Raw genomic sequence first — 20,494 nt, forward strand, 5'->3', positions numbered from 1 at the left:
TGTAATGATAATGAATAGACATTGATAATAAAAAGATTATGATGTCATAATTTTAAAAGTTACATTGAAAATAATTCTGAAATAAACGTGGTGCAGAATAATGATTTTTGAATGAAATGGTATTTCAGTACATTGATAAATTTACCATTTCATGATTTTTTTGACGATTGAAAAAAGAGCACATTATGAAAATGATGTACAATTTTTTTACTGCCCCAACATTGTATTAACCTTGGAAATGGTTAATATAAACTCCATTTCCATTTCCGTTCCCAGTTTCATTTCCGTTTCGGTTTCCTTTTCCGATTCCTATTCCGATTCCGTTTCCATGTCCTTAATCGAGTCCGAATATGGTTAGTGTAGACCACCAACAAAAATGAGTATTTTGAAGTGGATAGCCGGAATGCTTCCCAATGTTTATTCACATAGACAATATAGCATGAAAAATTGTCTGCTCCATTTTTCATATATTGAAGAAAATAGTATCGATAGAGAGGAGTCTGGCGACCGAAATATTTCGCATATTTCTTCATCATTCGATCGAGTTACCTCATGTTCTCATGATTGTTCAGATTCTCGTCGTCGACTTTGAAGAGATCCTTGTAGCGAGCGTACCCTGTTCTTTAACATACACTATCAGAACCGTGTAAGAAGTCTTCAATTCTGGTGACCAACGATTGGATGATCTTCTCGCTTCCGTTCGCGTTGACTTGCTATCAGCTCGGCGTGAAGAATTGTGCCATGCACTTCATCTAGATCTTTTTGGAATGACTGGTACTTATTTCCGTTGCCAAAATGTTAAGGCTGGACTTATTCATCGTTAAATGTGTTTTCATGGGGTATAAAATACGCAATATCTCCTGTCGTAACTCACTCTATGTCACCACTTATCACTTGAGAACCAATACAGAGATTATATATTGGCTATTGTAAAATTTATTATTAATTCTAGTTTCTGCAAACAATAATACGTTAACCAAGTTAGATAAATCTCCGCGCCATATGCCACTAGTTGCATTCAAAGAAGTCTAGTTTCCCAAGATAAGTTGATTGATCATATAGTTTCTTATATTTTCATACAGGTGGTTCAAACAGTGCGTGAATCCTCACACAAAGCAGGACGACTGGATCTACCAAGGCGGCTACTGGGAACGTAATGATGACTCGCTGGAGCTGGACATATTTTAAGCGACGCTTGACCATTCTTCCGCTTCCGCATTTGACCATCTTCCGCTCGCCAGCCAATCACCGTAATGTTGAACAATCTCTCACCTAAATACAGATCGACAGTGTAGCTACTCATATAACTGTGCATATTTTAGCAACATCCCATAGTGAAAAATTGCTCTGCAAATTTTAGGCCCCACGCAAACTTTCTTTCGTACCGACCAACACTTACAGTTTTCCACGAACAGTGAAAGTGAAGGGTGTCAATGAATCGAGATCTTCTTATTGTCAAGGAGCTTAGCTGTACGCTTAGTTGAAGTTGTGGATTGTATCATTATAATGAAAGTTAATGTTTTAGAAAGGCCATACATCGTTAGCGCTTATCCAACCGTTGTAGTTCCCGAAATTGATGCAAATGAAATGAATTTCGAGAGTTGAGTTCAAGATAGCAATAATAAAGACAATTATTACAAGAGACAAATAATTCCCATACTTTTAATTCTTCTGGTTTGATATAAGAAGCATAAGAACCCTAGAATTTATAAAACATTGATTACATCATACAAACATTCCAATAGGTGAATGAAATTCATATTCGACAATACGAATCCATCAGAAATTAAAACTATTGGGACAAAAAAAAACAGAATTCCTGATCCGATAATAAATAGAAGTTTGTAGGGTTAGTAACAACATGTGTAACCAAACTGATATGTAATCTGTCGAGTTTCTCGCATCATCTTCTAGAGAAAGAAAAATCACATCACTTGATTTCATGTCAATTATGGTACAATAATAAGTTTGAAAATGGCGTATTTTAAATTAATGAGTACAATATTGGTTTCAAGTGCTCGTACCGTTAGTGAAGGTAATCTGAATTCATATTCGTTAGGTTTAGAGGCGCCAGCAGTGAATGTGCTTTTAAAAAGTAGAACCAATCGACTCGGCGTCATCCGACGGGTCAAAGGGTGATTGTCGGTTGCATTCATGTAATTAGGTCCTCGTATACCGAAATAGTCGTTCGTCTTTAACCGCAGGGAAAAGACAACCGAAATAACAAGTCAGTAGAGTGCATATTGTTCAATATTGTTGATATATAACTGTACCAAACAAAACCCATCATATAACAACAGGACACATTAGAGGAATAATCAATAATGGAAAACTAACATGTATAATATAGATGTGAAATTGATTGAAAATCAGCCCATAGAGACGAAGACGAATTATGAATCGTTAATATCCGAAATCCATCGTCATGTGACTCTTCACATGGGGCGTATTATGCGCATGTTGGTCGCTGTGTGGCTCTTACAGGGCCACACAGCGACCAACACAACACAGCGTTTCGGGTGTTTTACGAAACGTGACTACTTTCTATTCGAATTTCTGACTATTTTCTATTTATACAATTAGTTTCATTGGGAGCTAGGACCGACACTGATACTGTGCAGACACTCTTGATGTGGACTGAATGGAAAGCGCAGCAAAAAAAAATCGGGGCTCAACGTGTAAACGTTAAGTTTATTTAATAAAAACGTGAATGGAAGGCGGAACGGAAATTCACGCATTGTGTTACGTCTCCACCATAAACGAGTAACAAAGAACTAATGTGGAGCAGCGTTGTACTTTATCTTTTTTTTTTTTACTTTTGTGATCTTTAAAAATTTGGAAACATTTGATTTGCTGCCCATGTTTGTATAGGAGACGTAAGTGACAAGATGAACAAAATCGACTTTTTTTGCCGTTATGCATTCTACGCTATGTAATACGTTTGCTCAACATGCAAACAAACATTTTTTGTTCGAAAACATTTGAGCAATTTTGTAAAAACGTTTCCGAAAAATCACTGTTTGTCCGCATAACAGACGTAGTTCCATGTAGCTTTCATACATCGTTCGAAAATCAACAATTATAAGTATTATGTGCTATAAGCTAAATCTACATTTGAATCATATTCTTTATAGAGTCCAAACATGCCTGTTACAATGATGTCTTATTACTTAGTGTTTCCTAATAGATGAATATAAGAAACCATTGAAATGCTGCTCATATAATTATTATTTTCTGTACACTGCTCTGCGATGAACAAAGAGAAGCGATTGTGTTTTTAAATGTTATAATTATCTAAATTTCTGCATTTGAATCTTCAAGTAGATAATGAAACAATGAAATCAGTAGTAAAATTAAAATAATATTGGTTCTTAGCATTATGACTCCTTGGATTGGACATCGAATTATTCCACATACTCAGCATTTACTCATACCATTGCACAATGGTCCAGGAGATGCATTTAAGTGGAAATTAGCATTTAGAGCTCGACAGTTATTCTCTAGACAAAAACTGTCTTAGACAAAGTTGTTACATATGATAGAGCGCTCATTTTTATGTTATCAAAAATAGGGTGACCAAAATGGTCGATGAGATAAAAAATATAACTTTCTTATCATTAGAGATAATGGCAAATGTTCTTTGAGATATCTTTGTAGAACAAAGTTTTTCTCTATCTCTTAAAATAATCGATATAGCGTCTTTTTTCTATGTTACGTTAGGGTTACCATAAAAAAAAACTAATTTTTCGCTCTAACTTTTATATTTCAAATTCTAAATGCAAACCGTCTTTGGAAGACTTTTAGAGCTTACTAAGACAAACATTTTCAGATGCAGAACTTGTCGATATCTCAACTTCAATTAAAGTTATTGATATTTCTTCCCAAAAAATGCGCTCTCTTCAATTGTTTGTCATTCTTTCTGGGGCAAACGTAAACAAAGTTTATTGGCGGCACTTGAGAGAGCATTTTTCACTATACATGATGTGTGATTTTCAAAACTATGTTATTTTTCGTGTTTGAGCAAATTAAAATTGAAATCGTGAGTTTTTGAATAAAAAAAACATCAATAACTTTGGGTAGGATTAAGATATAGACAAGTTCTGCATCGAAAAATATTGGTATCGATAAGCTCTAAAAGTCGTACGAAGACAGTTTTGATGTAGAATTTGAGATATAAAAGTTAGAGCAGAAAAAACACGTTTTTTCATGGTCACCCTAATGCAACTTAGAAATAAGCGCTAAATCGATTATATTAAAGAATAGAAAAAGCTTTGTTCTACAAAGTTGTTTAAAATAACTGGGGTTACAATATTGTTAAACTATGTTTATCTTTATCTATAAAGATAAGAAAGTTAGATTTTTCATTTCATCGATAATTTTGGTCACCCTATTTTTGATGACATAAACATGAGCGCTCTATCATATGTAACAACTTTGTCTAAGACAGTTTTTGTCCAAACAATAAGTATCTCCCACAAAATTGTTTTTAGCGCTTCCTATCTGAGTTGCATTAGGGTAACTATGAAAAACCGGTTTTTTTACTCTAACTCTTATATTTAAAATTCTACATGATGGGGTTTCATCCAAGAACTCATGATTTCAATTTTAATTTACTCAAACACAAAAAATAACATAGTTTTGAAAATCACATATTACATAGAGTGAAATCTCTTCTTTCAAATTCCGTCAACAAACATTTTTTTATTATTGCCCCAGAAAGAATAACAAAGAAATGAAAAGAGCGTGTTTTTTGGGAAGAAATATCAATAACTTTGAGTAAATTTGAGATATTGACAAGTTCTGCATCGAAAAATGTTTGTATTAGTATGCTCTAAAAGTCTTTCGAAGACAGTATGCATGTAAAATTTGAAATATAAAAGATGTCTCAAATAATTGGAGCTACAACATTGTGGAACTATGTTCACCTCTATCTATAAAGATAAGAAAGTTAGATTTTTTATTTCATCGACAATTATGGTCGCCCTATTTCTGACAACATAAAAACGAGCGCTCTATGTTGGCAACAGGCCAACGAGACGGTGAGGAAAAAGGAAAGTTTCCGGGTAAACAATCTGTTTATTTATAAACACGATTAAAAAATTCCTATAAATACATTCACAATTGTTAACTGCTTTTGGAATTCAAAATGAAGGAACTTACGTTTAATATTCCAATTTCCTCTTTTGTCCTTTCAATGTCCTTTCAAGTCTTTCCGTTATCTTGAGGTTATCTTTGAGAATAATTATGTGTAAGTTTATGTCGGTAAGTTAATGAGATAATTTTCCTGTATCTCATGTAAATATTATAGTCACCTTGTATACATATAGCACTTCGCAAATGTACTTTTAGCACTAAATAACTATAAAGTTCGCACTAGGTAAGTATTTAGCAAGTAAGGTAAGTATATTTGATAATCAACTTCTTTTCAATTTCAGCTCTCTAATTCACTATAATTTTTTGTTTCTTTTTCAGAATGGCGCCCGAGGAAGAATCGAGAAAACAACAACAACAAAAAATGACAAGTTTACGTCCGAGAGCCCGTACGTTGACGTTTCTCGCTGCTCCCGTTGAAGACAAGGTGGTTCATATCTCAAGGTGAGACGCGCCGACCAAGGGGTCGTGACAGTCCCCCCCAGGTATGCCAGACCCCTGGCTTACCTCCTCATCGCGTCGTACCTCAAGAATCGCAAGCTTCGTCGCTGGTCGCTCATAAATGCCCGCCTGGGTCTGTACTGCCGCCGACCTTACCTGCCCATCTTTGCTCTTGTTTACTGAAATTACCCGTCCTTTGGGCCAACAATTTCTTGGCAGTCCTGGATCGACCACCACCACTATGTCGTTCACCTCAATTGGCTTGACCTCGTCAAACCACTTCGTCCTCTTCGTGAGGTCCGGCAGGTAGTCACGCACCCATCGTTTCCAGAAGATGTTCGTTTCGACCTGTGATATGCACCAGGATCGTCGAAGAACCACTGCACTGTCGTCGAAGATCGTGGCCGGCTTAAGACCACTTGAAGAACCCAACAAGAAGTGGTTGGGTGTGAGAACTGGGGCTTCAGGATCTTCTATCGGCACGTAGGTTAACGGACGGGAGTTGATGACATTTTCTACCTCTGTCAGCATGTTTCGAAGAGTTTCATCCGTTGGATTCCGCCCTGGTTTCATCGCCGTTAGATTCCTCTTCACTGACTGAATCAGTCTTTCCCAGGATCCTCCCATATGAGGAGACGCTGGAGGTAGGAACTTCCATTCCGTCTCTGGACTGGTGATTTCTCTAATAACCTCCGCTTGATCCATCTTCTTGAGTGCCACCTCAAGCTCGTTATATGTTGCTTTTATTTCTTTGCTCGCCGCTGTAAAATTTGTACCACGATCGGATAATATTTGTATTGGTACGCCTCGCCGTGCCATGAAGTTCCTCAATGCCAGAATGCACGAATTCGCACTGAGCGAATGTGCGATTTCAATGTGTACCGCCCGTATAGTCAAGCACGTTATAAGCACACCCCATCGCTTTTCAGGTCGACGCCCTACCACCACTAACATAGGACCGAAATAATCAATTCCGATGAACGAGAACGGTCTGGTGAATGCCGCCAGCCTTGCCGCAGGAAGATCAGCCATCGGAGGCGGACGTGGAGTAGCCCTTTGAATTTTGCACTCCTGGCATTTCGTTCTGACTCCCTGGAAAAGTCGTCTGATTCTCGGAATCCGGAAAGTCTGCCGCAACTCATTTATGACAGTCGAGTGATTTTGATGATGATAACGTTCGTGAAAATCCTGGAATATCAGCCATGTGACGTGATGATCTCTTGGGAGGATAATCGGATTCCTAGCATCCATCGAAGCATATTCACACGCGCTGATTCTTCCATGCATTCGCAGTACCTTCTGCTCATCCAAGAACGGATTGAATTTGTGGATTGAGCTTGATTTCGACAACGTCTTTTCCTCAGATCCTGCGCTGAGAATTCCTATCTCGTCTGGGAAAGCATCCACTTGAGCTAGTCGATACAGGTAGATAGTGGCTTGTTGAAGCTCAGCAGACAGTGGGCCAGTGATCCGTTTCCCGTTCTCCGAATTCTGGCGAATGTTGTGAGCGGCTCTCAGTGCAGTGGCGGTTGCGCGCAACAAGCGCTTCCACGACGAGTAATCCTCAACGTTTATCATTGGCGCAGGTTTTGCCTGGTGGTAGAAGATGTTTGCTCGAAGTTCTTCGTCGGTAGTATCCTCTCGGTACGGATTGGATGGCCAGTTGCTGCGAAATTCCCATAAAAAGCTAGGGCCTTTGAACCATCTACTGTTCTCGGTGAGGTCTGGCACTCCCTGCCACTTCGTTGCATCGTCCGCGACGTTCTCTTTCGACCGCTTGTACCCCCAGTCTGCTGCTTCTGTTGTTTCCAGGATTTCGCTGATGCGGAATGCAACGAATTGCGAATACCGTCGATGATCTGATTGAATCCAGCACAAAACGTCACGGGAATCCGTCCAGAAGAATCGCTTATGAACCTTGAACGATAGCGACTTCATGATCCTATCCGCCAACCTTACTCCAATAACGGCAGCCTGTAACTCCAACCTCGGAATGGACAAGAATTTGAGGGGAGTCACTCGAGTTTTAGCCCCAACTATAGCACATTCCACTGTGCTACCTTGCTCAAAGCGTAGATAGGTGACAGCTGCGAAGCCCGACAGACTAGCGTCGACGAAGGTATGCAGTTGGATATTGGTTTGCGGACCGAGCTGCGTCAGGGAGCGATAACCACGGGGTATACTGACATTCTGAACCTTCGGTAGGATATCCAACCATTTCTCCCACTTTTCGTTGAGGCTTTCAGGTATTAGGTCATCCCAACCGATGCCTGCGCGCCAAATCTCTCGGAACAGGATCTTCAAATAGATTAGCACGTTCGATATCAGGCCAAGCGGGTCGAAGATAGCCATTAACGTCCGTAGAACTTCGCGTTTCGTCGGTTTTCGTTGACCTTCGAGAAGCTCTCGGTCGTGCTTTGACGAGAGCTTGTAGATGAACGTATCGGTAGATGTGCACCACCACATTCCCAGAATCTTCTCTGTCCCCAACTCCACTGCGAGATTCAAGCTCTTCTCGGCTGTTTTGTCTTCCTTCATCGCCTCTACAACTGCCGGCGAATTGGAAATCCAATTTCGCATGTCGAATCCAGCTTGTGCGTGCACGAATTTCACGTCCCTGGCGAGTTGGATAGCTTCCTGTTCCGTTTCGACGCTTACCAGCATGTCGTCCACATAATGCTGCTTGATAATCGCTTGTGTGGCTGCAGGGAATTTCGTTTCGAACCTGCGCGCATTGAGATTCTTTACAAATTGCGCGCAACTAGGTGAGCAGCAGGTACCAAACGGCATCACTTGAGTCACGTAGACGTCTGGTTCACCGGAAGAGTCGTCGGACCATAGCACTCTGAGGCAATGTTGATCTTTCTCGGACATCAGTACCTGCAAGTACATCTCCTTCACGTCGCCGCTGAGCCCCACCCGGAATTCACGGAACCGATAGAGTACATAGTCCAGAGGCGTAAGCAAGTCCGGTCCTGTCATGAGCATTGAGTTCAGAGAAACGCCATTTGTTTTGGCTGCTGCATCCCACACGATTCTTACCTTCCCGGGTTTGTTCGGGTTGAATACAGGAAATAACGGAAGATACCACACCCGTTCATGGGAAGTGCGCAGTTCCTCCTGGGAAAGCTTTCTAATGTATCCCTTTCGCAGATAATCCTCAATTTTCGCCCGCAAAACGTTGGATAACTCCGGCTGTTTCTTCATTCTCGCCTCCAAGCAGTGGAAACGTCGCAGCGCCGTTGGTTTGCTGTTTGGTAGGCGAACCTTGTCGAATTTCCATAACAAACTAACCTCGTATCGGCCGGTATTTGTCTGGACAAGTGACTGCAGGATTTCTTGCGCACGCTGCTCTTCGCTAGAGACTAAACGCTTCTCCGATTTGTATACTCCTAGGCTATCCAATGAAAAGTAATCACGGACGGCTTGCTGCAACATTTCATCGGATTGTTCGCTACATGGGCACGGCTGTACACTATGGCGATGATACCCTACTAGAGCGTCTATCGTTTCACTTCCTCCGTGAATAATCCAACCGAGACGTGTCTTCGTTGCTATTGGTTCATGCATTTTCCCCTCCCTTCCTTTGAGTGGAAAAGTGAGATTTGCGTTGTCGATCCCAATCAACAGTCGAGGCTGTACGTTTTTGTAGGATTCGATCGGGATGCCCTGCAGATACGGGTACTGATCGCTAAGCTTTTGCATATCTACCGTCTGATGGAATAGATCAAGGCTGGCGACGGTATGAGCTCCTGTAATTCGATATTTCTTCTGAACTTCTCCTGTCCCGGAAATCTCGAGGTCCAGCTTCATAGAGTCGTTCTCCATCCGCCGCTTGTTGCCTGTCCACTTGAGGCACAAGGGTATGGTTTCTCCTTGCAACTTCAACTCTTGCACCAGCGATGAATCCACTAGGGTGAGCGATGATCCATCGTCGAGGAAGGCGAACGTCTTAATGGACTTACTCGGATCATGGATGACGACTGGAGCGACTCGAAATAGCCCCTTGTTAGCGGACTTGTGATGAGCGTTGCACTCGCGAACCGAAGTGTTTTGAGCAACTTTAGCAGCAGTCGTTCCCGGAGCGTTGGAACTACTTGTGGCGGTCCCATCGCGCTGGATATTGTGAAGAAGTTGATGGTGTTTGAAGGTGCACCCATTCTTCCCGCAAACCTGTTTGGATTTGCACGTTCCGTTGTGTTTGCGGAGGCACTTCCTACACAGGCTGAACTCCTTCACTACTGCCCATTCTCCCATTCTCCAGATGGGAGCAACTTCCTTTGCAAACAACACATGTCTTGGCAGGTCGCTCAGTGGTGACCTGTTGACGCGGCTTGCCCACAGGATCATCGGATGTTTCCTGGTTGTGCGCATTGAGGAAAGCAGTATTTTTTCTGCTGCTTCGGGCCGGTTTGGTTTCCCCCAATTGCAGGCTTGCAATCGGACAGACTATTTCTGCCAACTCGTATAACCATTTCGAAAACGCTGCTAGGTGTACACGTGGTAGATTACGACGGTATTTCGCCCATTCTATCTTGAACGACGAAGGTAGTTTATCCACCAGTTCGTGCAGCAGGGCCACGTTATATGAATATTCTTCCAGCTGGCAGGCTTCGATCGTCGCACACAGGTTCTGCACGGCAAGAGAGAATTCGATGATCGTATCCAGCTGGTCAACTTTCGGAGCAGGCGTCGAGTGGATCTTGCTTATCAGATTATGGACGATAACTTCAGGGTTCCCAAATAACATCTTCAAGGTGGAAAGAATACCCGAAACGTTCGCTGGATGCATTAGTCTGCATTTAACTGCATCGTATGCCTTTCCTTTCAGACATTTTTGTAACCGAATAAGATTTTCCTCCGGTGTGTAACCACACAGGTTGGTCGTTGTCATAAACGTTGAGTAGAACAACGGCCATTCTTCCGGAGTACCATTGAAAAACGGAAGTTCCCTTGAAACCGCCTGGCTACCTGGCTGCGTGTCAAGTTGTTTTCATCATCGTCTTCACCTGGAACCTGTCTTGGGGTGAAACGCTGCTCCGGATGGAAACCAGGCCCTGGATTGCCTCGTTGCTGGTTAAAATGCGATGGCGTATTTTCTGACATCATGTGTGGATTAAAAGTTGATTGGCATGCTGCTGCTAGTGAATCCGGAACTCGATTTCTAGACGGGTTTGGCTGGCGATGAAACTCAGGCGTACTATGCACCGGAGCACCATGCAGATTCGTTTCGGCAGCTTCGTTCAACTAGTCGAACATTCTTAAATCCGATCGATCCTCCTCTACATTCGCCTCCGAATTATCGTTGACTATTTCCTTCAGCAACTCGTGTCTTCTACGTAAGTATTCGCGTTGGGTTGCTTCTTCTGCTTCCTTAAGTCTCCGTTCTTCATCCAAGATCTTCAACTCCAACTTTAACTGTCTCTGCTTAGCGGACCTCTTGGAATTTGCTCCGGAATGCTGGTTCAGGTTATCTTCCAAAACTTGTTGCATGTTTCTTGGAAGATGGTTTGGATGCAGCGACTCCGACGGCTGTTTTTGTGGTCCTCCTGGTCGGGCAGCAGTTGGCACAAACGAAACGGACTTCGGCGGAATGGATGGAACAGTACTGGGTACAAACGGAATAGGCTGAGCGGTACTTGATGGCACTGTGTAGCACGTATCATAACAATTCACTCCCGATAACGAAACTTGCGGATTTGACATGCGAGACGACGATATCGGTGGCATCGGACAATTACCTTGCAGTGGCTGATAGGGTGGCATCATATAATAGGGCGACATGAACGAGTAGGGTGGCATGAACGAGTGGGGAGGCATGAGCGAGTGGGGAGGCATGAACGAATGAGGTGGCATTGTCATATTTTCACTAAATGTATTGCATATTGTATTTGACGGATACATAATTGATGAGGTGACGTCACTCGTCACTAGCTCGACGGAAGTACTCACCGGTAACACTGGAGTAGTGCACCACTGGCTAGTGGTCGGGGCGATACATGTACTTACGGACGGTACCGTCGTGGTAATATTGCTCGTCGATTGCTTGTTCGTGTCTTGCTGCTTAGCTTGGCAGGCTGGGCAGATCCAATCGTGGTACTCGACGTCCTGATTTACTCCCACGCATTCAAAGTGATACCAATCATCACACGAATCGCACTGGACCATCCTGGAGTCATCCTGTTCGCGGCATGCTCTACAGGCATTCGGTATTACTCCACCAGTACTGCTGCTGCTTCCATCCGAATTATGCTTCGACCGGGGCATCGTTATCCGGACAGGGATAAACGAATTTTTTAAATTGTTGGCAACAGGCCAACGAGACGGTGAGGAAAAAGGAAAGTTTCCGGGTAAACAATCTGTTTATTTATAAACACGATTAAAAAATTCCTATAAATGCATTCACAATTGTTAACTGCTTTTGGAATTCAAAATGAAGGAACTTACGTTTAATATTCCAATTTCCTCTTTTGTCCTTTCAATGTCCTTTCAAGTCTTTCCGTTATCTTGAGGTTATCTTTGAGAATAATTATGTGTAAGTTTATGTCGGTAAGTTAATGAGATAATTTTCCTGTATCTCATGTAAATATTATAGTCACCTTGTATACATATAGCACTTCGCAAATGTACTTTTAGCACTAAATAACTATAAAGTTCGCACTAGGTAAGTATTTAGCAAGTAAGGTAAGTATATTTGATAATCAACTTCTTTTTAATTTCAGCTCTCTAATCCACTATAATTTTTTGTTTCTTTTTCAGAATGGCGCCCGAGGAAGAATCGAGAAAACAACAACAACAAAAAATGACAAGTTTACGTCCGAGAGCCCGTACGTTGACGTTTCTCGCTGCTCCCGCTGAAGACAAGGTGGTTCATATCTCAAGGTGAGACGCGCCGACCAAGGGGTCGTGACACTCTATCATATGTAACAACTTTGTCTAAGACAGTTTGTGTCTAGAGAATAACTGTCAAGCTCTAAATGCTAGTTTCCACTTAAATGCATCTCCTGGACCATTGTGCATTGGTGTAAGTCACTCCACCATATTTATGCGATTGATCGTGATATCGGTAAATGATGTTGCTAAAATTACCAACATTGCAGATTGCCTATACAAATTCAATTAATTTGACAAACACGAACCTGCTGTTCTTATTATATCCCAGAGTATTCAGGAAAAAATACTATCATAGACTCGCAACAAACTCAGAGCACCTTTTCCAGACATTTCAATAAATTTCTTCCAAACCTCTTTGATTTTATCCGACAACAACTAAAACTACCGACGGAGAAGTTTTGACTATTATCGGAAATGTAAATACTAACGCTACAGACAGAGCAGTCTGGTGAATACGTCTAGCTATGTGAACAAATGTTCATTGAAACGATTGATTGTCCGCATAAATAGACGTAAGCGTTTTCCAAATGGGGAAAAATATGTTCTAATCCGCAAAATCTCCAAGGCCCTCTTTTTGCCGATAATATCCTTCAACTGGACTGATTATTTCATTGGGAATTTGGATGGTTATGCTTGTAGTCAAAAAAAACCACAAAAATGCGTTTTCCCAACACTAATAGTGTTGGTGATTACGTCTCCTATGCAATCATGGGCAGTAATGTGGAGCAGCTTTATGCTTTATAATTATTTTACTTTTGTGATCTTTAGAAGATTAATAACATTTGATGTAGGACTGCGTCTATCTTCGAGGGTGCCAAATCAGAAATGGAAGGTATAATCAACGCCAAATTGCGAAGGGGGATGGTGAAGGCACGCTCCGTTGCTCCCCTTTTTTTAAATGTCGTGTAGAATGTTGTTTACTCAGGACTCGAACCGTTCTCAAATAATTGATAATTCCTAAACCACCGGTGACTTGATTTAAATGTTATTGTAATTTTAAAAACAATATTGCGGACTTTCTTTCACATGTTTAAACTCTGCCCATTTTTCATTTCATCAGAAATTTATTTTAAAACTGCATCAACTTCTATTTGCGGGACATATTTACAAATCAAGAATGACAGTTATTGACAAATTGCTTGATCTCTTTCTCCGTTACGGAATGCTCCCCTCTATCATTATCGCAATGTCCATCTTTAAAATCAGTAATCTGCTCAACAATGATATATAATCTCATAGATACTAATTTGTGTGTCTGTGTTTTAATTTATGCTTGTGTGTTTTCTGCTTTCACTACTGATTTGGTGGTTGCCTTTGGTTTCTTTTCTAGATTAAACTATACAATCTGCTACTTTTGCACTACCCACTCATCAGTACTAATACTAGCTTTACATCTTTTCATGTTTCGAATGAGATGAATTACTTTCTTATTGATCCACAATTTATCATTGGCTGCCACCCATCAAACCCTAACGAGAATCCCACTTGGTTCATTGAAACATAAAATCGTTTTGCGAAAACAAAAAGGAATGCAAGCATTCAACTTACGTGAGACGAACTCGTGGCCGTTTCCTCCTCATCCTCTTCCTCAAAGCTTTCGTTAGTGTAGTCATAGTCGTAACTTTCATTCTGTGCGCTCAAACTGTCAGTGCGCTCACTCTTCCCGTGCGCTTTCCTCGCTTCCACTGATCCTTCTGACCGTGGATTCCTGATGATAGCTCCACTAATTGACGAATCGTTTCCGATGGCGTTATCTCCCGTGCTCTCCTCCTCGTCTGAATCGTAAACCAGCAGTATTTCACTGTCAGTATCACAATAGTCTGAGATGCCTGGAATGATGTTTTGTTTGAAGAAGCAAGGGAAAAACAAACAGACAAACAAATCGCACAAAGAAAAGAAAACACAAACGTAGAAACAAGAGGAGAAAACAATCAGTACAAGGGAAGGTCTAGAAAGGCATAGCTCGTGCTACATTTAGAAGCGCGTCGTGTGAGTTTGGGGTTATTTACAGAAAAAAAAATACTAAACATAAATGAACTTGTATTTAGAGTAAAATATATACAGCGTATGAAAAAAGGATAATTTTTTATAAAGGCTCCCGTCACAACTTCGCATAGATAATTTGATTCGATTGCTTCACTCTCGTTCTGTCTATTCGTGTATTGATTATGATTCTACAACATTTACTACATTTCTGCTTGTTGTTTTCGTTTGATATATGGTTAGCTTTCGCGTTTAAGGCGCTCTCAACAACATATGTATAGGTAGATTTGCACTAAGTACTACTACTCTAAATTGATTGCAATTTTCTACAGTATATTCTCTCTATAACTTGATTTTTGTTAATGTTGCTTTATTTGTATATCAATACGCAGTTGGATGTTGCGGTGAAAGCTTGCTTGATTAGTTTTGCGATATATCTGTTGTTATTTGTGCCATATAAAGGGGGGCCGATGCGCTGCATTGTGGAAGCTTGATTCCTTAGAAAAGTTGGATAATTTCTGGTTCCAGTATATAAGTTATGCGGGCTCTATGTATGTGTTTGTGTCTATGAGTTTTTTTTTCATGCTGTAGTCTGTTGAGTGTACATCTCATAAGTGTTTCTTTTTGTTGGAGTATTGCGTAGACAGCATGGACATGTGGATTACGGAATGGTGATTTTTTTAAGTGGTTCGTTTTCCATTTTAAAATAAAACGCACGAATGGTGTCAAAAGTGTAGGAAATTTCAATTTGGACCGATAAATTGCTGTTTTCCATTTGCTTTTTAAAAATTCAAACTCTGGCAGCGTATTTCGTAAACAACGCATGTAATATTGTCTTCGAATGACTCAATCGTTGCTAGTTTATTTGTACAGACGAGTTACTGCACGTGATACCATAAGAGAAAGTCTACATTTGTCAAAGCATACGATTTACCCGGTCAATTCACAGGTCCAAAACCAAAAAAATACTTGCTCATGAAACTTGCCAAACTAGTTTTTCACAGAGCACGAATTTTGATGAATTATAAATTGATTTGTAGACGTTGTTCGGGTGTAAGTCTTACCAGAATGAAATTGTTGAGCGAACGAGAGTCATGTCTACAAAAGAAAATAAATTAGAACCGAAAATACGTATCAACGATGATTTTTATTTGAACTATCTCTCAGTAGATCAAACTCAAGTAAAAAATAATAGTTCGTGTAGAGAAACATACAGTAGGCTGCGGTTGCAACTGTCATTAACAACATGACTTTTCTTAACGCTCCTCTTCGGGGTAAGTCCCGCGAAGAGGCCCAAATCTCCATCCCGATCATGCTGACAAACATCTGCTACTTCTGTAAAGTGCGGACCGCACCCGGGTACACGTATTTCGGGGTGCTGAATTCAGTTTGTTGAAGATTTACAACTTATTTGCGATCCAATGGAACATATAAATACAGACATACAATTTTGATTCATCTGTTTTGTATGCAATACTTCAAGAGATAAATATAGCTCAATTTTATCTGCAGAATAAATAAGTGACCATGAACAGGGTTGTTGTAAACCATAAAGACCTGGTGCTCTTTTTAGATGAAAACCGCCAGAAATTGAAAGATTAGTTCATATGACATACGACATTCAAGTACATCGAACTTGATATATCAACCAAAAACGCGTCAAATTCAAGAAGCAGGACATATAACGGGATGCTGGCCAACAGCCGATCATTTTGGACATGGTGCGGCTGTTGCAAGACAAAGAGTTTCTCATCAGAAAACACGAACTCCTGACCTGCGTGCCGCGGAAGTATCAGTTTGGCTCTGTCCAGCCTCGTCTTCATTGTAGCTTTCGTTGCCCCGTGAACCTTGCGTTTCTTGTACGGCTTGTATCCCAGCTCCTTCTTCATGATGGTGTGCGCAGTTCCGATCGACACATCCAGTTCAGCTGCGGTCTTCCGGATCGAGCGGTTTATTTTTCGACGAATTTGCTCCCTCACCACTTTGATGGTTGCTGGCGTCCTCGTCGAACGCGGCCGCCCGGATCTCGCACGGTCCTTGGCTGAGCCCGTCTCTCGGGACCGATGGATGGTGGTATAGATGAAATTCCGCTTCACTCCGTGGAATTTCAACCGCCGGAATATGTCGCCGGGTCGCTCACCTCTCGCAAACAATTTTACTACGATGTCGCGGTACTCCCTCATCGTGCGCGGTAAACAAACAACAAATGACAGCAAGACGACACCGTGCGCGTCGGTTAGCCTATATATGAGGCTAAACAAACACAATGATGAAAAGTTGTATTCGAACTTATTGAACACCCTGTATAACAGAGCATCAACAAGATTCATCTTCCAATTTTTCTCCGCTCTGCAGTTTCAGAAATCCTGCACTCATGAGTGTTTTAGCTGGTTGTACTTCAAACATCCCGAAACTTGCGACCAACTTCGGCCGACTTCACTTGTTAACTGGACCGGCATGTAAAACGTCAAATAAAATCGAGGGGAGCTTGAATAAATTGTTTGATTCGCTTTGACTGCATTGAGCTTAGTATTGTATGTATGTAAATGAAAATAATTGTTTTACGCAAGCGGTGAAGAAATCGTCTATGTATTTTTGTCTTAAAATGATTTCATATTACAATGATAAATTTTAGTAGGAATAGCAGAAAATTTAGAGAAAATAGGTTAGGATCAGGACTACGTGTTTCAGGTATTTAAATAACGCCAAATCTTCATTCGAGTTTTAACAATTTAAAACTGCCTTCGACACTTATAATCCGATAGTGAATAATTTATATTTCAAACTCGAATGTTGCTGGTATGAAATATAACTTGGGGATTTATTTACACATTGCTGCTTTTTAACTGAGCTAAACTGCCTTTCTACACATAGTTGTCCCATGTTACTTTTTGACAATTTTCACTTTTTTCATAAAACGATGCTTTTATGCCTAATCTTCCAAAAAACTACAAAAAAAACTTATTGTTTTTTCCCAGTTTTTCAAAAAACCACATCAAGCTCAATTGTCCCATGTTGATATTATAAGCATAACTGTCTCACCATGATTTGTTAAGCCCGTAATCAAGCTTGATTTATTTAAGTGAGGGGAACTCTTCACATTTCATTAGACAATAGGTTACTGCTTATAAAAAACCCGGTATATTACTAAACTGAAATGCTAAAAGCTTCTGATAGACAAATATGCTAGAAATCTTTGATTGCGTTTTTGTCAGTTGCTGATTTTTGAACATGGGACAACTATGCGTAGAACGGCAGTAAAGCCCAGTTAACCCAGCCCAGCTAAAAAGCAGTTCAGTTAGCGAACGACTACTGTAGCAGCGCTAAAAAGGCTGTTGCAGTGGCGTTTGTAGGCTTATGTAGAGAAACACGAAGTAAGCTGTGGTTGCAGCTGTCATTAGTTGCAGGAAAACGAGCAGGTCGCACTGCTCTTCATTACAGAAATAGCCGAAATAGAAAAGCGGTTTAAACATTTTGTTGCTAATCACGCAAATTCAGAACGGAAAAAACGAATGCAATGCACAAAATGGTACAACCACCCAGTGGATGATGCAATTCTTATCAAAAATGCCTCAGTTGCCTAGGCCGCCTGTGACCCGTGAGGTTGAACACTTAAAAACACACAGTGGCGTCGAGTGGAGGTGCCTGGGGTGAGGACCGCACCTGGGTACACGATTTGGGGGTGCAGAACGATCCGGAAAAAAAATAATGAAAAACAATCTGAATGTAGGGAATGTTAAAATACACAGCTAGCTTTGATGGCATTGTTGAAGCTTTACAACTTCTTTGCGATCTAACGGAGCATATGAACCGGAAAGGTGCCGCCCAAGGACTCATCCACAGTCACATGCGATTTCATCTGTTTTATGCATTCCTGCTCAATTAAGAGGTGTATGAAGCTCAATTTTATCTTCAGGAAAAAGAGGTGACCAAGAACGGAGTTGTTGTAAGGGTTAAGGCCCTGGAACTCTTCTTAGATGGTAACCGTCATAAATTGGTAGATGAGTTCTTAAGACATACGACATCCAAGTGCATCGAACTTGGTATATCCACCAAAACACGTTGCAGAACGATTTGTCAATCTTATCAGTTGAAAACGTAATCAAACTTATTAACAAATACGATCGATTTTAAAGAAGCTGTTAATCACCCGTACTTTGACATCCGATCGATTCAGAATCCCCTGAAAGGATCCTAAGTTAAGTAAGGATCAGGACTATAGTTTCAAAGTATTTAAATAACACCAAGTAATCTCTTTTTTTAATTTTAACAAATTTGCATATGCCGATTGGATTTGAGCGAGCGGATTTTCAGAGTTCAAAAGTCGATCTCGTGAAATTCCTTCGAGCCTTATCGGAATCCGGAATACAGGTGAATAATTTTGCTTCAATTAAGGCCCGAAAAGTACGTATATTTGTGAATGACTTTAATAAAGTATATTTAACGAATACATGTCGAATAAATTGTTTTAGATACAATTAAATTTTTGTCGGTTTTTCGAGGTTTCTTTTGCCTAACCACAACATGAAAAACATCCCGAACGGATAGAGTTGCAACCAGACGGTTTTTGCCGGATGTAAGGGAAGCGAGTACCGTTTTGCCTCAAATTCCGAACGCTTATGCTTTGTTGATCATTAAATTGTGTCTCACTACTCAAAATGGTACTGTTTCGCGAAAGTAATATGATGTTTGAATGCAATATTTTCAATTATATTTGACCCGACACACCATTTTCGTCACTGACTCAAATTTCGAACAGATTTTTCTCAAATTCCGAACAGCACAATCTGGATCTGTGGATCTGTGGAAATCAATGAAGATTTTTTGATTTTGCAGTTTATTTTTAGAGAATTGAAGTCCAGAAGAAAGAAGAAAGGTTCATAATCAATGATTAAAGCAGTATAGCAGTAGAGTAAAATCTTGTCACTTAACGAATGTAGTATCCCAGGCAGCATTCATAGTGTAATGTATTCGAGAATCCGGTTCAATAATAACGAGTTTACTCTTGTATTATTGATAACATTTATTTGTTTGTTGGTTGTACAATTGATTGACTTAGACTGACTTTCCCTCTTGCATCTACTATTCTCTTTAAGGGTGGTTAAGCCTTAACTTATCATCTTTCTGAGATTCTTCCACGACTTTTCAAACATCCACCATCCCTCCTTCATCATTGTTGATGAAGTTCAAATATGAGTCTTCATCATTTCAAATTCTCCAAGATTCCACCGGAAGGCGCGAAGTAAAATCAGCCATATTTAACTGTGACTTGATATATCCGATGTGAGCTTGAGCTTGAGCTTGGGTACACTGTACAATTCGTAGTTGCTCTCCGTGATTGACCTGAACCAACCAAATTGCACAAAGAACACACAGAATGACGCTTGGGACTAGCAAATCATTCTCGTTGGGCAATTCTCGGTGATTCGAGCTTTGAATGGTCAATAACGACGCCGGCCACGTCCTTACAGTCACCAGGGGAAGGGAAGGAATGTTAGTATGATATTCGCCGCCCGAAGGCCAGAAGGGTCGCCTCTATAGCGTGGTTCCCTAGCGTTTATCATGGAAGAGATAGTTTGTTAGTGGGGTAATAATCAGGATTCACTGTGGTAAGTGATATGATTCTGTAAACGCGGATTCTCAACCAATCGACGAAACTGAATTACGAAATCGAATGTATTTCGACTAACGGACCAGCGATGTATTTTAAAAACAGATGAATATTTTTATTTTTTACATATTCATTTCACATAGAATATACGATTCAATAGGTCGCGGACCCTTCAAATTTACACATTCTTAAACACTCACGACGGATGGTATCCATGGACCACCTGAACAGGTAACCTGGAAAACACAACCACAATACTAGTCGAATATCAATTTCGTGATTCAATTTGACATTCTCGAACACCGGACGACAGATGACACCATGGACCACCTGAAAAAGTGGCTCGAAAAATATCTCTACAATGAAATATACCTATAATATATTTCGTGATTTAGTGTATCGTGAGACCTTCAA

General features: G+C 40.6%; 3 protein-coding genes across 10 annotated transcripts in view; 1 reads left to right on the plus strand and 2 right to left on the minus strand.

The window, feature by feature from the left end:
- LOC129771682 (oxysterol-binding protein-related protein 2) overlaps positions 1–2,381 on the plus strand; it is a 45,462-nt gene extending 43,081 nt beyond the window's left edge. For all 7 annotated transcript variants that reach the window (XM_055775586.1, XM_055775587.1, XM_055775589.1 and 4 more), the window contains one exon: positions 1,083–2,381. In XM_055775586.1, coding sequence (XP_055631561.1) covers positions 1,083–1,188 — 106 coding nt within the window. In that variant the 3' untranslated portion in view covers positions 1,189–2,381. The remainder of the gene's footprint in view (positions 1–1,082) is intronic.
- A 3,202-nt stretch (positions 2,382–5,583) lies between these two features.
- Positions 5,584–10,698, minus strand: LOC129767164 (uncharacterized). Its single transcript, XM_055767786.1, has 3 exons — positions 10,609–10,698; positions 9,824–10,567; positions 5,584–9,765 (listed from the first exon to the last, which is right to left on the minus strand). Exons 1-3 carry the CDS (start codon positions 10,696–10,698, stop codon positions 5,584–5,586), a joined length of 5,016 nt encoding a protein of 1,671 aa, XP_055623761.1.
- Positions 10,699–13,545: 2,847 nt separating this feature from the next.
- The window catches only part of LOC129765176 (PAS domain-containing serine/threonine-protein kinase), a 33,098-nt gene continuing 26,149 nt past the window's right edge, over positions 13,546–20,494 (minus strand). For both annotated transcript variants that reach the window (XM_055765123.1, XM_055765122.1), the window contains exon 7: positions 13,546–14,315. In XM_055765123.1, coding sequence (XP_055621098.1) covers positions 14,026–14,315 — 290 coding nt within the window. In that variant the 3' untranslated portion in view covers positions 13,546–14,025. The remainder of the gene's footprint in view (positions 14,316–20,494) is intronic.

Source organism: Toxorhynchites rutilus, chromosome 2 (genome assembly GCF_029784135.1).
Source record: "Toxorhynchites rutilus septentrionalis strain SRP chromosome 2, ASM2978413v1, whole genome shotgun sequence".
In the NCBI taxonomy this organism is placed as follows: Eukaryota; Metazoa; Arthropoda; class Insecta; order Diptera; family Culicidae; genus Toxorhynchites; species Toxorhynchites rutilus.

Excerpts from the sequence above, each read along its gene's own strand:
- LOC129767164 (XM_055767786.1), bottom strand. The coding sequence starts at position 10,698 with ATGTCAGAAAATACGCCATCGCATTTTAACCAGCAACGAGGCAATCCA. Across the intron at positions 10,568-10,608 it reads AGCGTTTCACCCCAAGACAG|CCAGGTAGCCAGGCGGTTTC; the intron begins GTTCCAGGTGAA and ends CTTGACACGCAG. Across the intron at positions 9,766-9,823 it reads GAATGGGCAGTAGTGAAGGA|GTTTGCGGGAAGAATGGGTG; the intron begins GTTCAGCCTGTG and ends AAATCCAAACAG.